A 14354-nucleotide genomic window follows, 5' to 3' on the forward strand; every position below is an offset into this window, starting at 1 on the left:
TTAGTCTGGGTTAAACAACGTTTAGGAAGAGAAATCTGTTGCAAATAAGATCTTTAACAATCTGAAGCCAGTGTCTTTCAGTTGAGCCACTGTTTTAGATCTGCCTGTTTACAACACTGATTATCTGATTATCAGCAGTACTGGTGTGTGTATGCGTGTGTGTTTGCGCGTGCATGCACGTGTCCACATGTATGCATACCATGGGGTACTGTACAAATACGGTTTAGTTTATCTGAACACAAATTGAGTACCTACCAGGCGCTTAGGTATTAGGGATACAGGGTGAACAAGACAAGATTCCTGCCCTCAAATTGCTCCTGGTTTAGTGGGGAGACAAACATATAAATAAACACAAGTACTCAGTAGTGTGATAAATAACATTATGGAAGTAGAGTGCCAGGTGCAGCAGCAAGGAGGAAGTGGGCAGTTTACGTTTGGAAGCCGAGAAAGTTTTGCAAGTGAGGTAGTACTGCAGTTAACCTTATAGGAGAGAGAAGAATTCACCCGCTAGACCACAAGTCCTCCCAAGCAGCGGGAACAGCATGGACAAAGGAACTGAAGTATAAGCACATGGGATACTTGGAGAACTACCTGGAGGGGAAGGGGAATGGTGGCAGGTGAATGAGGCCAGAGGGTTAGGTAGAGCCCAATTGTGAAGGGATTTTATGCTTTAGTCATTGAAGAATTTAGAGCAGCGAGCTATACCTATTTGCATTTCAGATTGATCAGCCTCTACCAGCAACCAATGGCTGGAGAGAGGAAAAGGGAGAGATTGGGAAGCTGTTCCCTGGAGTCCAGGTTATCAAAGCCTGAGAGAGAATAAAAGAGTTGTAGTTTATGGAGAGTGTGCTATGGATTTGGGAAATTTTAAAGGGAAAATTAGTAGAACTTCATAAAAGATTATTTGTGAATGAGGATAAGATAAGAGAGAAGTCCAGGGTGGCTCCCAGGCTTTTGTGACTTGGATATTAGGGGAGATGATGGTACCATTTGCTAGAATAGGCAATACTGGAAGAGGAGTAGTTTGAAAGGAGGAAGGACAGAGATTGAGCTCATGTATTTTATGTGTTGAGTTTGAAGTGTTATGTGGGATTCCCAGATAAGCTGGAGAGTTTGGGACTCCAAATACATTGAAGTTATCAGGGGCATGAATGAAACTTCTCATGGAGATGATCTAAATTGAAAATATGGAAGGCCTGAGGTAGAACCTTGGTGCACTAACCTTTTTAGGAAGAGGAGTCCACAAAGGTGACAAGATGCAGAGCCAGAGAGGCAGGAAGAGTGATCAGTATCACATGCTACAAAGAGATCACTTTAGATAAGCAGTAAGGATAATTGTGATATTATTGTAAGTCAGTGTCATTCTCCTTCAGTAGAAGCACATTTTGGTAGGTTAGGACTGCATCTAAGGCAAGAAAATAGCATCAGTGAATGTGGTTGATTTTAGGGAGTTTTGCGAGGTGGGGAGAAGAGAAGCTGGCGGGGTAGGGACTGGGGAGGAAACCTGAAAGAACTCCTCTTGCTTCATAATGTTTTCTGTGAAGTTGGAGGCAAGTCATATGTCAGGAGTGAGGGATGTGATAAGGATTGGATAGGAGAGTGGTGGAGGTGTGGGAGAGTGGCTGACAAGATTGGTTGACTTGAACCAGAGGCAAACAGAAGACAAGTATTTCCTTGAAAGTAATGAGACTGAATACCATTTATTTGTAGTTGGGATGCTCTGTATGGTTATGTGATCTGATCTTGCTTACTAGCCCCAGGTAGTAACAGAGAAGTTGAATGTGGGAGCCACCCAGGTTGGGCTGATGAAATAGAAGAATAGCAGAACTAAGTTTTTACTAGAAAATAAGTGGTCAGTCATTGGTTTCATACTCAGTTGGCAAGAAGGGACAAAGTGGCATCTATCCATTTTTTCTCTGTCGTCACTGCTGTCATCCTAGTCCAGCTCACTATTATGTCTTTGCAATAATTTCCCAACCAATCTTCCCTAAATCTACTTGTGTTCCTTCCACACTCTTCTCATTGCAGCCAGGGAGATCTTTTAATACTTCAAATCTGGTCATGTCCTGCCCCTACTTACAACTGATCAATGGCTTTTCATTACTTTTAGGATAAAATCTCAATGTTTAACAGGGTCCATTAGGCCTCCTCTTAACCCTTACTCTGTACCATTTTCACCTCTATGTTTCTTCCTGCCACAGAACATTGATAGATGTTTCCTCTGCTTAAGCATTCTTCGTTTCCCAGTTTGTCCCTGTAATTCCTATCATTTCCTTGGGAAAGCTTTTTCTGACTTCCTATAGGAGATAACACCCATCTCTGCAGCATTTCTTTCTTTCTTTCTCTCTCCTTTTTTTTTTTTTTTTAAAGATTTTATTTATTTGAGAGTGAGAGAGAGCATGAGAGGGGTGAGGGGCAGAGGGAAAAGCAGGCCGCCCACTGAGCAGGGAGCCCAATGTGGGTCTTGATCCCCAGACTCCAGGATCATGACTTGAGCCGAAGGCAGGCGCAGAGGCACCTAGGCGCCCCTCCAGCATTTCTTTATTACAATTTTCAGTGAAATTTTGTGGGTTTTTTTCTCCACTGGAATCTTTGTGAGGATAAAGATTGTGTCTGTCTAGTTCACTTTTGTTTCTAATGCTAATCATAGTGTACCTAACACATAGTAGGCATTCCATGATTTTTGTTGAATTAGTGAATAAGGTGGTTAAGGAATTGGCTGTCTTAGTCTGAGGTGAGGAGATCTTGAGATAAGAGAGCAGGCTTAGTAGTAGAGAAGGAAAGCTGGAAGGAGGTGAGATTGTAGCCAAAGTAAGATTTCTGATGTTGAAAAAAGAGAGGTGGCGCAGTTTTAGGAGATGGCAGGACCCAGGAATGAGGTGCTGGAGTAGAGATGAAGGTCTTTGCAGTTGATGAGATTTAAAAACTCTTACAGCAGAAACATTGGATGGATTATGTAGGTGGCTGTTGAAATTGCTGAGGAAAATGGTAGGATTTAAAGTGAGAGTGATAGAAGGCAGGTGTCTAAGTCTTTAATAAATATGAGAGATAAGCACAGCCCTTTCCTATGTGGAAGAATTCAGTGAGTAAGAATCAGTGCTGGGGGATCCCTGGGTGGCTCAGCGGTTTGGCGCCTGCCTTTGGCCCAGGGCACGATCCTGGAGTCCCAGGATCGAGTCCCACGTTGGGCTCCTGGGATACAGCTTGTTTCTCCCTCCTCCTGTGTCTCTGCCTCTCTCTATATATAAAATAAATGAATAAATACATGAATGAATAAATAAACTAAAAAAAAAAAAAAGAATCAGTGCTGTTTGGGGGTCCGGTAATATCCTAGTGCCTTGGGAGGCAGTATGGGCAGTCGAATGTGTGTCCAAAATATCTGGGTTCAGACTTTGGACAACCCACCTGATTTTTCAAGCCTATTTGTTCCTCTATTTGTAAACACAGTTTTATGTGAAGAAATGCTTTCTCTAATTCTTTTTTATGAAAATGCCATCATTCCTGGGAGCAGATTTTATTGTTCTGGAGAAAAGAACAGAGGCTGTTAAGTGGAAGTTACAGTTACAGAGGTAGAAGTTACAGAGGTGTTGGAACTTACAGAAGTTACAGAGGTGGGCTGGTCATTTAGTTTTGGAAAAGTGTTTTCTAACTCTTAGAGCTGTCCAACAATAAGAGGGACATCGTGGCAAAGGAATGAGTTTTCCAACAAAACTTGTATCCATGTAGAGACTGGGTGATTTCTCTGTCAGAGATGTAATAGAAAGATTTCTACATGAGGGCAAGCATTGGATTAAGTAATCACTAACATCTCATCCAGTTGGAGGATTGGAGAGTTTTGACCTAATTGAGGTTTGTCTAAACACCATTCAATCAACAGATGTTTGAGTGCCTCCTCTGTTTTGTTTGAAAGTTCGAAAGCCAGTATTTTCTTTTTTTCCTTCCTGTGTGCTGAGACAGAGCCAAGGACGTGCGTCTTAGTCCATGTTGTGGATATTTCCCATTTGGAATTTGAGAAGCTCAAGCCAGGTGTTGGTGGTGATGTAACAAAAGCTACTGTCCTCATCTGTTGGATGGGGTTAGGGTGGAGTCTGTGGTCTCTACCTGGAAGCATCAAATATAAGAATGTGCTGCCAAGAAGTTTGGTTTAGTGCTTTTTTGAATTTCTTAGCAAGTCATTCTAGATCATGCTGGATCTCTAAATTACTTCTCGAAAATAATTTTTGGAAAGAATGACCTACTATGTTGGCAAATGAGATCTATGATGCTGTGACATTGGTGGTTCTTACTGGCTTTCTCAGTCACAGGAGCCTATGTTTGGCTGCAAAATTGCCTACATGCCTATGGCTTAATCAACTCTTCTCTCTTCTGCTGAGCATCTTTTTGCTGATTGCTATTTGTGTGCTTACCCTGTATCTCCCACAGTCTGTCAGTTATTAAAATGGCTTTACTAAGTTCCTTTGCATATTTTTTTTTTTTTAAAGAGAGAGGATTGAAATTCATTTTGCAGCTATGCTCTTGGTTTTGGATTAGTCATGCTTTCAAGTTATTTGGGCTGCAACCATCTCTTGTGACCTCTAAGTAACTAAAATGGGCTTGGAGAAGAAATTCTTGTCTGTATTAGGGGAGGGAGAAACCATTCATTTATGAATTCTGAAGGAATTTAATTCTTGTATAAGATGTAAGGAACTAATTTATTTTATAATCTAACATTTTGAATTTGAGGTATGCTAGGCCAAAAGTTCCTTATGTTATCGGCAGCCTTTTCTGACAATTGTGGAAGAAGGGAGGAAATTAGACATTGACAATGCACCAACTAAACTAAATGTCAGGATCATGGTTTATGAGGCTGTAGAGAACTGGAGAGTTTCATTTTTTAAACCTGGAAAGGACCTTAAAGGCCATCGAATCCATTGAATTCAGTCTGCAACTGAAACCCTGTAAGTAATTTGACCAGGGTGGTTAAGACCAGGGTAGACTCTTAGAAATAGAGAGGTGATAGGAAGTATGAAGGATCCTGGACTTTCTCATCTGCCAAGTTAAGCCAAAAATTTGGTAGTGGCTGATGTGGAGGTTCACTTAGTCATTTAATCATTTACTCATCAGGCATTTATTGACTGCTACAATATTGTAGGTGCTGTGTTAGATGCTAGTTGTTGGGGCTATGAATAGGAATAAAACATGTCCCTATACTCAAGTTAGTGACTTACTGGTTTTATGATCCACAAATCATTGCTGTTTATTTGCCTTAATATTTCTAAGGAATGCAGAAAATCAGGATCCAATCATACCACTAAACAAGTTTTGTCCTGGGGCTGGGGGACGTTTGAAGAAAAGGTATCTGAGTCACCCTTAGACTTAAGATTGTTTAGGAGGAGATGTTTCTGCAGTGCGTCACCAGAGTCACCTCTTTTACCTTTGAGAATTCTACTTTTGGCCTTCTCTAAAAGGCAAGGAATTGGTGGGTGTGGTAGGGCAGGTGTGTTAGGGTTATTTTAGCAGCAAGCCCTCTTCTCCAGAGAACTGTAAACCTGTCTAATGTGGCAGAATTTGGTTAGAGATTGTTCTTTACTCTACTACTGCTTCCTCAGCTGGAACTGCTAACTTTAGAGGAATGTGGATTGGTGCCAGGCTATCAAGTCAGGGACAGAGTTTCTGCCAAAGTCAAGTCTGAAAGAGATCTTTTTCAGGTGAACTTATTTGGCTCGTTTGTCCATGGTGGATATTTGGCTCATTTGTCCATGGTGGAGAAAGGCATGTTTCCTGGGTTCATGAAATTAGTGGACAAAAATGGACTTTTGTGTACCTTTGAGATCTCCCCTCTGTTTTGTGTAATAGCTTATTTTATTGTGAGTAGTTTTAGCTATCAGCTTGCTCCTTCTACATCCTCAGCTAGCCTCAGAACACTAGTCAGCTCTAAAGTTATTCAGTGTATAGTATTCTTTGTTCGTTTATCCATTCATTCAGCAAATATTTACTGAGGGCCTCTATGCCATGCACTGTGCACGTATCAAGTGATACATGCTGAGGACACATTAGTGAATAAGACACACAAGCACTCGGCTTTCAAGAAACTTACATATTAGAGGAGGAGGGTAGACAGTAACGTACTAAAATAATTTCAGTTTATATCAAGTGCCAGGAAGGAAATAAAACAAGGTGGAGAGTTCTTCCGGGTGGTTAGTCTGCTGCTTTCTTCCATTAATTTCGATAAGCAAACTGATGGATGGAAATGGAATACTCTAGAAAGGTAGAAGAAAAGCATTATTCAGAATGACATTAAGTTTTGTGATTAATTTAGAAGAATTTAATGAGGAATTAGGAAACTAAAGGTTGCACTTTATAATAAATTCAGCTGAAATAAATGAGCCGGAATAGTTTCTCCATTTGGTTAGGAAGCTGCAGAAATTGGGCTATGATCATCCTATTTCAGTATAATTTGAGCCTTATGTATTTATTTCCTCCTCAGGTAGAGGCCTGAATTTGGATCTATGTCCTCCCTACCTCAGCTGCCTGAAAGTACTTAATGATCACATGACCCTGGACATGGATGCTGTCCTGTCAGATTTTGTCCGTTCCACAGGTGCAGAGCCTGGGCTGGCCCGAGATCTCCTGGAAGGTAAGGAGTCACGAGGGGGAAAATGAGAAGAGAGAAAGTCAATGCCATGTTTATTGTTAAGATGACTTGGAACAATTAAGGTGATCAGAAAAATACTTTGTTTATGACAGACCTTACGTTTAAATTGCTTCTAATAATCTGCCTGTGTATGACTTAACATAATTTTAAAATGCAAAATTCCCTTTTCACCTTGAAAAGTTAAATTCACTGTGAATTTATGCTTAGGTAGGGATCCCTGGGTGGCGCAGCGGTTTGGCGCCTGCCTTTGGCCCAGGGCGCGATCCTGGAGACCCGGGATCGAATCCCACATCAGGCTCCCGGTGCGTGGAACCTGCTTCTCCCTCTGCCTGTGTCTCTGCCTCTCTCTCTCTCTCTGTGACTATCATAAATAAATAAATAAAGCAGTGCTCTTAAAAAAAAAAATTATGCTTAGGTAATGCAAGTGAAATTTTATATAAATCCACTAAAAGCATAATTCTAGATGTGTAAGTCTTCCTCTTTATATATAAACAGCTTTGAGATTTTTGTATTTGGGATCATTTGTGGTTTTGTTTCTTGCCTTCCCTAATTTGGGGTGATTCCATGTAGAGTGAATTAAGTTAATATTTTTATTTTGCTGCCCTGTTTATTTCTATCTGTATGTACACATAAGCGTGAACATTCTAGATTTTAAGGTCCTTAAGGCTTGGAATTGTGTCAGTAGGATTCTTTGTTTGGAGTCATAATTAACAGATGTTTTTTGATGATGGAACTATATAATGACAAAACTGGGTAAGCCTGAGGAGAAAGGGGCAAGTTCTTAGCATATATTCTAATGTTTTAGATCGTCATCGCTTAGCAAAGTATGACAGTTTGACATTTGCTTCCACCTTTTAGGAAATGGAAGATCTGGGTTTAAACTCCAGTTTGCTAATTCAGTGTGACTCTGCCCTTGACTGACATTTTTTATCTCCTACTATCTTCTTCTTATTCTTCAGCCTGGCCCAACTTGTCACCTTTCCCTGGTCACGTTAAGTTGTTTTCTAAGTCAGCAGTGTCCCTTCCTCCATTTTTCTTTAGAAATTCTCCTCATCCTTCTGGATTCAGCTCAAATGCTTCTTCTTCCTCTTGTACTCTTGTAACATGTGTTCAATATGTGTGAGGTACTTGAGATAGATACATTGTTTTATTCTTACAATCACTCTGCAATATAGGTTTTATTATCCCACTTTTATGATTTTAAAAAACTGAAGTTCAGAGAAGTTAAGTGGAATTTGAACATAGGCAATCTGTTTTCAGAGGCTGGCTTTTAACAATTATGTTACAATTAATATTTGTTTAATCTGTCTCACACACCTCTGTGCACACACTTCTGTGCACACACTTCTGTGCACACGCTTCTGTGCTGTGTGCACACACTTCTGTTCTATGAAGGAAAAGTTGAGGTACTATGGAAGTGGAAGAGAGAAACCTAATTTTAGATACAGGGTATAGAAAGGCCTTTCTAAGGAAGTGACATTTGAGTTGAACCCAGAAGGGTATGTGGGAGTAGCAAGGCAAAAGGGATAAGAGAAGAGAGTGTTGATACAGAAGCTTGTACAAGGACCTAAAGTGAAACAGAGTTTGGCACTGGGTAGAAGGAGTGGGGCAAGAGTGGTAGGAAATGGGTAGAAAGGCAGGAAGCAGAATATGGGGCCCTTTGTAGACTGTGGTAAGAAGTTTAAATGTCATTCTGTGTTCAGGGGGAAGCTGGTGAAGTATTGTAATCAGGGGAGTGAAGTGATGGGATTTGAATTTTGGTTGAAGGATATGGAACAGGTTGGAAGGTGGCCAGAGAAGTGATCAACCCAATTAAGACAGTTGCCACAGTTGAGGTGAGAGATGATGGTGGCTTGAACTGCTGTGGTAGCTGTAGAGAGAAAAGTGGATGGATTTAAGATAGAATTTAGAAGGGAAATCAAAGGGTTTGATCTTCATTTTCTCCCTGCCTCTGTCTTTCTCTCTTGCTTTTTCCTTTAAAAGTTAACTTTAAAAGTTCATAGTGTAAAGAACAAATTCGAGAGAGGACATGTTAGGGGAAGGGAGATTAGCCAAGCCCCTCCCAGAGACCAGGGGATGATCATGAGGACTTTTATGGGGACAGTGACAGTAAAAATGGACAAGAACAGATTTGAGAGATGTTCCATGAGTGCAAACATTGACTAGATAGTGAGGGCGGAAAACGAGTTGGGTCTCAGTAGTGAGGAACTGAAGGTGACCGAATTTTCTGGCCTAGAGGGCTTGTGATGCCATTACTGGTTTGGGGAATATCGAAGGAGGAGAGGAAGGAAGGAAGGAAGGAAGGAAGGAAGGAAGGAAGGAAGGAAAGAAGGAGAGAAGGAGATAGATAGGAAGGAAAGAAGGAAAGGAAGGAAAGGAAGGAAAGGAAGGAAGGAAGGAAGGAAGGAAGGAAGGAAGGAAGGAATGAAGATGATGGATATCCCATTTTGGACAAGATGGGCAAATTGGTTGTTAGGGCCTGTTTTTCAGAGGTTTACCACACAGTTACAAATACAGAGCCAGTGTTCAGTATAATGTTCTGTATTTCCAGCTGTGTGGTAAACATTCATTCATTGATTTGTTGAGTCAAGACAAAAGGCCTACATTCTTCAACAAATATTTATTGAGTACCTACTATGTGCCAGGTTCTAGGTGCTTGAACAAAACAAAACAAAACAAAAATCCCTGCCCTTATGTTCCAGCAAGACAGTCAATAAATAATAAGCATGATAACCAAATCATTGTGAAGTATATTTTAAGATGTGAAGTGCTATGGGAAATGATGAGGGTAGGTTGTGATTTTTACTTGGGTAGTCAAGCAGGCCTTATTAAGGATGTGACATTTGAACAAATACCTGAAGGAGATGAAGAGTTGTCTGTGTAGATAAACTGGGGAGAGAGCCTTCCAGGCAGTTGGGACAGTTGTTGGAAAGGCCATAGGTGGGAGCAGTTGTAGCATATGTATAGGGGTAACAGAGGCCAGACTGACTGAAGCCATGTCAGCAAAGGAAGTTGGAACAAATGATGAATGTAATGGGTCAGAAGTAAATTCATCAGGTATTAATGATTCGTGTAGCTAAAACTGAGGAATTATAGTAATAACAAGACATCACAGCAACAGCAGTAAATGCATATAAAAAAACTTACTGTGTACCAGTGTTTTTAATTCATTTGATCTTCGTAACATTCCTATGTGGAATCATCTCCACTTTCACAACCAGGAAAATTGAAGCACAGGGAAAAGGTTGGAAAAGTAGGCCAGGTCATAGAAAGCCTTGAATGTCAGACATAGGAATCTAGAATTTATTCTGTAGGCAGTGACAAGCAGCAGTTTTGATACTGGAACTGAAATGATCAGAACTGTGCTTTGGAAAGATTATCTCATGGGATACTTTAGAGTGGATTGGAGGTGGGACAGTGGGTGATAGGAATTGAATTAAGGGGGTAGCAGATGGAATAAAATAGAAGTGTGAACAGTCATAAAATATATGACAAGTCTATCATTTAAGATCTTTTCTTCAGGAGAATAGTGATTCTTAAATTTGAGGCCAGGCAGTTACCATTTTCTTTTGGTAATCTGATGACAGCTGTCAGCTCTTTTTCTTTAGGAAAATGCACATACCTATACCTTTTTATATAATTTCAGATGGTTTATGTCTAGGCTAAGAACTCTCTGGATTTCAGAATTGAGAGACCTGGGCTTTTAGTCACACTTTTCCTTGGTGAAAACTAGCTTTACATTTAGGCAAGTCATTCTTCTTTAGGCTTCTTTTGTTTTATCTGTGGTCTCTGTGGGCCCTTTTAGTTCAGAGACACAAAGATTCAATGCTCACAAAGCTGACTTAGGAAATAGACAACAGGTAAATAGATTGTCGTATTGCAGACTAAAGTGTTAAGAAAATTAAAGCACAATAAGAAACAGGAGAATGGTGGAAGTATACATAAATTTTACTTGCTAGTTTTGAGAGGATGGTTTGAGTGATTATTCTAGGTTTTTCCACAGTTTCCCTGTACTCTGAGTACCCAATTCACTTTTTGATTTGTCTCCTGCCAGGAAAGAATTGGGACGTGAGTGCTGCCCTCAGTGATTTTGAACAGCTACGTCAAGTCCATGCTGAGAACCTGCCCCCACCCTTTAGTGAAGGGAGTGGTGGCTCCAGGACCCCTGAAAAAGGGTTTTCAGATCGAGAGTCTGCCCGCCCTCCCCGACCCACGCTGCAGCGGCAGGATGATGTCATTCAAGGTACTGGGGTAACTGAGGGGTGTTTCTGTAGATGGAGTAGAGAGGAAGGGAGGGCACTGCTAAATGGAGTCATCCTTCACAGATGATCCTCTTCCTTACTCTGCTCCCCTGACAGACTGATTAGAGGTGGCCTCAGTCTGCCTCAGTGTGGGAGGCCCGCACTGTCCCACTGCATCATGTGTATTGCCCTGTACAAAGGCCTTTTTCAGATCTGGGAGAGAAATGGATGAAAGAGAACAACCTAGTTGTCGAGTTTAAGTCCATAAAGGTAGAATTCAAAGGATCACTGCCATCCACCTCTTTGGTTAATATTTGTCAGTATGTAGCAAAATTTTAAAATGAATGTGTATACTCTGACTCAGCAATTTGATTTTCAGGAATTTATCATATATATGTATGTGCATGTGAGTATATATATATATATATATGTCCTTTAAACAAATAAATGCAAATGGACACATATGCAGTGTAAAGCTTGAAAGTTAAAGCTTGAAAACAATGTCCATTAGTAGAGGAGCAGTTAAATTAAAATTTTGTATGTTGTGGCCTACTCTGCAGCCACTGGAAAGAATTAGGTAGAACTTGATGTGTTGTTTTAGAAAAGTCTCTAAAATCTGTTGAGAAAGGTAAGATGCACAGTATGTTCTTGTTTATGTTTTTTGAAATGATTTTAAAAGCTATACATGCTTTTTAAAATTTTAGATTTATTTATTTTACAGAGAATTAGAGCAGGGGGGAGGGGCTCAGGGAGAGGGAGAGAGAGTTCCAGGCCGACTCCTTATTAAGCTCAGAGAGCCCCAAGCAGGGCTTGATTTCATGACCTTGAGATCACGACCTGAGCTGAAACCAAGAGTCAATCTCTTAGCTGACTGAGCCACCCAAAGCTATATTTGCTTCTGTGTGCATAGAAAATTCTGGAAGGATCCAAAAGGATTTCCTCTGGAGAAGGAATTAGAAATTTTGAATAAGGGGGAGATTTCTTTGTAATACTTTACATCTTTTGGTAGTATTTTGACTTTTTACCATGGGCTTATGATACTTTTTGAATACCTAAAAATGCAGTTTAAAAAATAACATCACTATAAAATAACTTTAGACAACTCTTAACTTACTTTGTACATCCTCTCTGGCAAGTATTGGATTAAGAACTACTTCCCAACGCAATTTTTAGCTCTTTTGATAATCTTCACATAACTCAAGTCATGCAAATGAATTGTAATATGGCACTTGAGCAGATTATGATCACAGACTATCGGGGGTAAGTGCCATGTAATAAAAACAAGTGAAATAATTTGGGGGCCTGTCTACTGTCTTTGTCTGTAGCATGCTAAGTGAGAATGACTGCACCTATATATTTCTGATAAATAGGAGTATCCAGAAAAGTTGTAGTAAATAATGTATATAGGGATCCCTGGGTGACGCAGTGGTTTGGTGCCTGCCTTTGGCCCAGGGCGCGATCCTGGAGACCCGGGATCAAATCCCACGTCGGGCTCCCGGTGCATGGAGCCTGCTTCTCCCTCTGTCTGTGTCTTTGCCTCTCTCTCTCTATCTCTCTGTGTGTGTGACTATCATAAATAAATAAAAATTAAAAATAAAAATGAAATACACTTAAAAAATGTATATAAATGTTATTGATGGTAAATAAGAAAGTTCCCAGCTGTGTAAGATTTCATTAGAAAATCATTAATTTAAAAAAAATTAAAAAAAAGAAAACCATTAATTTTCTATAATGGTAATTCTTCTTTATAGTCTTCAAAATGATGAAAATCATCAGAGTGATTATTTGATTCAGTCTAGCCAAATGCAACCCAGTTTCCCTTATTCCCTCTTTTTCCTACCAGTGATCAAGTTGCCAAATGAATGAGTCCCTATTATGTTGGGAAATGGAAATAAAAGAAGACAGAGTCATGGGGAGAAGTTCAGGCAAATTCTCTTAAAAAAGGTAGAAAGAGGAATGTATATTTGGTGCCAATATAAGTGCTTGAAAAAATGCTACTTTCTTTATTTCTCTAATTGTATTTGGTTTGAGAAAGAGGGTTGGGAAATTTGGTAGCCAGTTGGACTCATAGGTTTTCCCTGACTGAAAGAGGTAACCCTTGTTAGGTAATCATCACCACATGAGTGGGATGTTCTTTGGGCTGTGTATATTCTAAGGTAACTCCATTTCTCATTGCAGAAAAACGCCTGTCTAGGGGCATCTCCCACGCCAGCTCCAGCATTGTTTCCCTGGCCCGGTCCCATGTCTCCTCCAATGGTGGGGGTGGGGGGAGCAGTGAGCACCCCCTGGAAATGCCCATCTGTGCCTTCCAGCTTCCAGATCTCACTGTGTACAATGAAGACTTCCGCAGCTTCATAGAGAGAGACCTTATTGAACAGTCCATGCTGGTTGCCTTGGAACAGGCAGGTCAGTGAATGCTGCTTTTCCCCTGCTCTTTACCTGTAGGCAGCCACGTGGAGGGCCTGGCCTTAACCAGTAGCTCCCAATCTAAGTGTGGGATCTGACTGCAAGTGTCAGTCAGATCAACACATATACTGAGTTAGGTGCTTCTTTTCAGGACATAAATTAAATACTTTCTCCTGGAAATTTCTATTTGGTGGAAGGCAAACCAGGTATGCACATGAAAGGCCCAGGAATCAATACCTAAAAATCCATACATGGGGAAGAAAATACGAATGAATCAAAATTGGCTCTGGAACACGTTTGTGATCAGAAAATACCAATATTATAGCTGATGTACACCGGTGATTAATTTAAAAGTGCCATTTGTTTATATTAGCCTTTCTCTGAAGATATATTTACCTTTACAATTGTGTTTTTCTTAAATTACTGTTAAAATTGGTTAACATAGTGGGGTGAGGCTGCTGGAAATTATGGAAAAAGCTAGTCAGGTATTAAAATTCCTTGGAAGAAAGATAGGGGCTGGGAGTTGGGGGCATGGGAAACAAGCTTTCATTTTTCATTTGTACCCTACTATAGTATCTGTGTGCATCTATTTAATACTTTCTTAAAAAGTTAGCAGGTTCTAGCTAGTGAGATTATAGGTTAGTTTTTTTCTATTAACTTTTTAGTAATTCAAGAAGACTTTTAAGCATGATTCATGAAATATTTTTCTCCTATGAATAACGGATTGGCAATTGTGGGATGACTATACAGAATTGAGACTCATTTTCTTAGATGTTTCATATGCTTTGTCTTGTTGCTTATATCTTTAAAGTCATATCACATACAAGTTGCCACGCAGTCATATATGCGATGATACTTATGTGACTCTGTGAATACATGCTTTGGGTTATTTTTCTTTTAGTGATGATGTTTTTGTGCTGAGTTTCATTGTTATATTATTTACTGGTCTCCTGACCAGAGGGAAGACATCAGAGCCAGCCAAGAAGCCAACACAGATTTCCACCTATGACCTTGGCCTCATCATCTAATCCAGAGTGGCTCAATCTCAGCATTGTTGACATTTAGGACCAGAT

At 40.2% G+C, this 14354-nt stretch overlaps 1 protein-coding gene across 2 annotated transcripts in view; it reads left to right on the forward strand.

Annotated features, from left to right (window-relative positions):
• Nucleotides 1-14354, forward strand: part of OTUD7B (OTU deubiquitinase 7B) — a 55266-nt gene that overhangs the window by 24591 nt on the left and 16321 nt on the right. The window contains exons 2-4 of one of the 2 annotated variants that reach the window (XM_025983080.2): nucleotides 6467-6616; nucleotides 10689-10877; nucleotides 13054-13281. In XM_025983080.2, the coding sequence (XP_025838865.1) occupies nucleotides 6532-6616; nucleotides 10689-10877; nucleotides 13054-13281 (502 nt within the window). In that variant the 5' untranslated portion in view covers nucleotides 6467-6531. The remainder of the gene's footprint in view (nucleotides 1-6466; nucleotides 6617-10688; nucleotides 10878-13053; nucleotides 13282-14354) is intronic. The other variant, XM_072766660.1, reaches the window with a different exon arrangement.

The sequence above is a fragment of the Vulpes vulpes genome, chromosome 8, assembly GCF_048418805.1.
Source record: "Vulpes vulpes isolate BD-2025 chromosome 8, VulVul3, whole genome shotgun sequence".
NCBI classification, from domain to species: Eukaryota; Metazoa; Chordata; class Mammalia; order Carnivora; family Canidae; genus Vulpes; species Vulpes vulpes.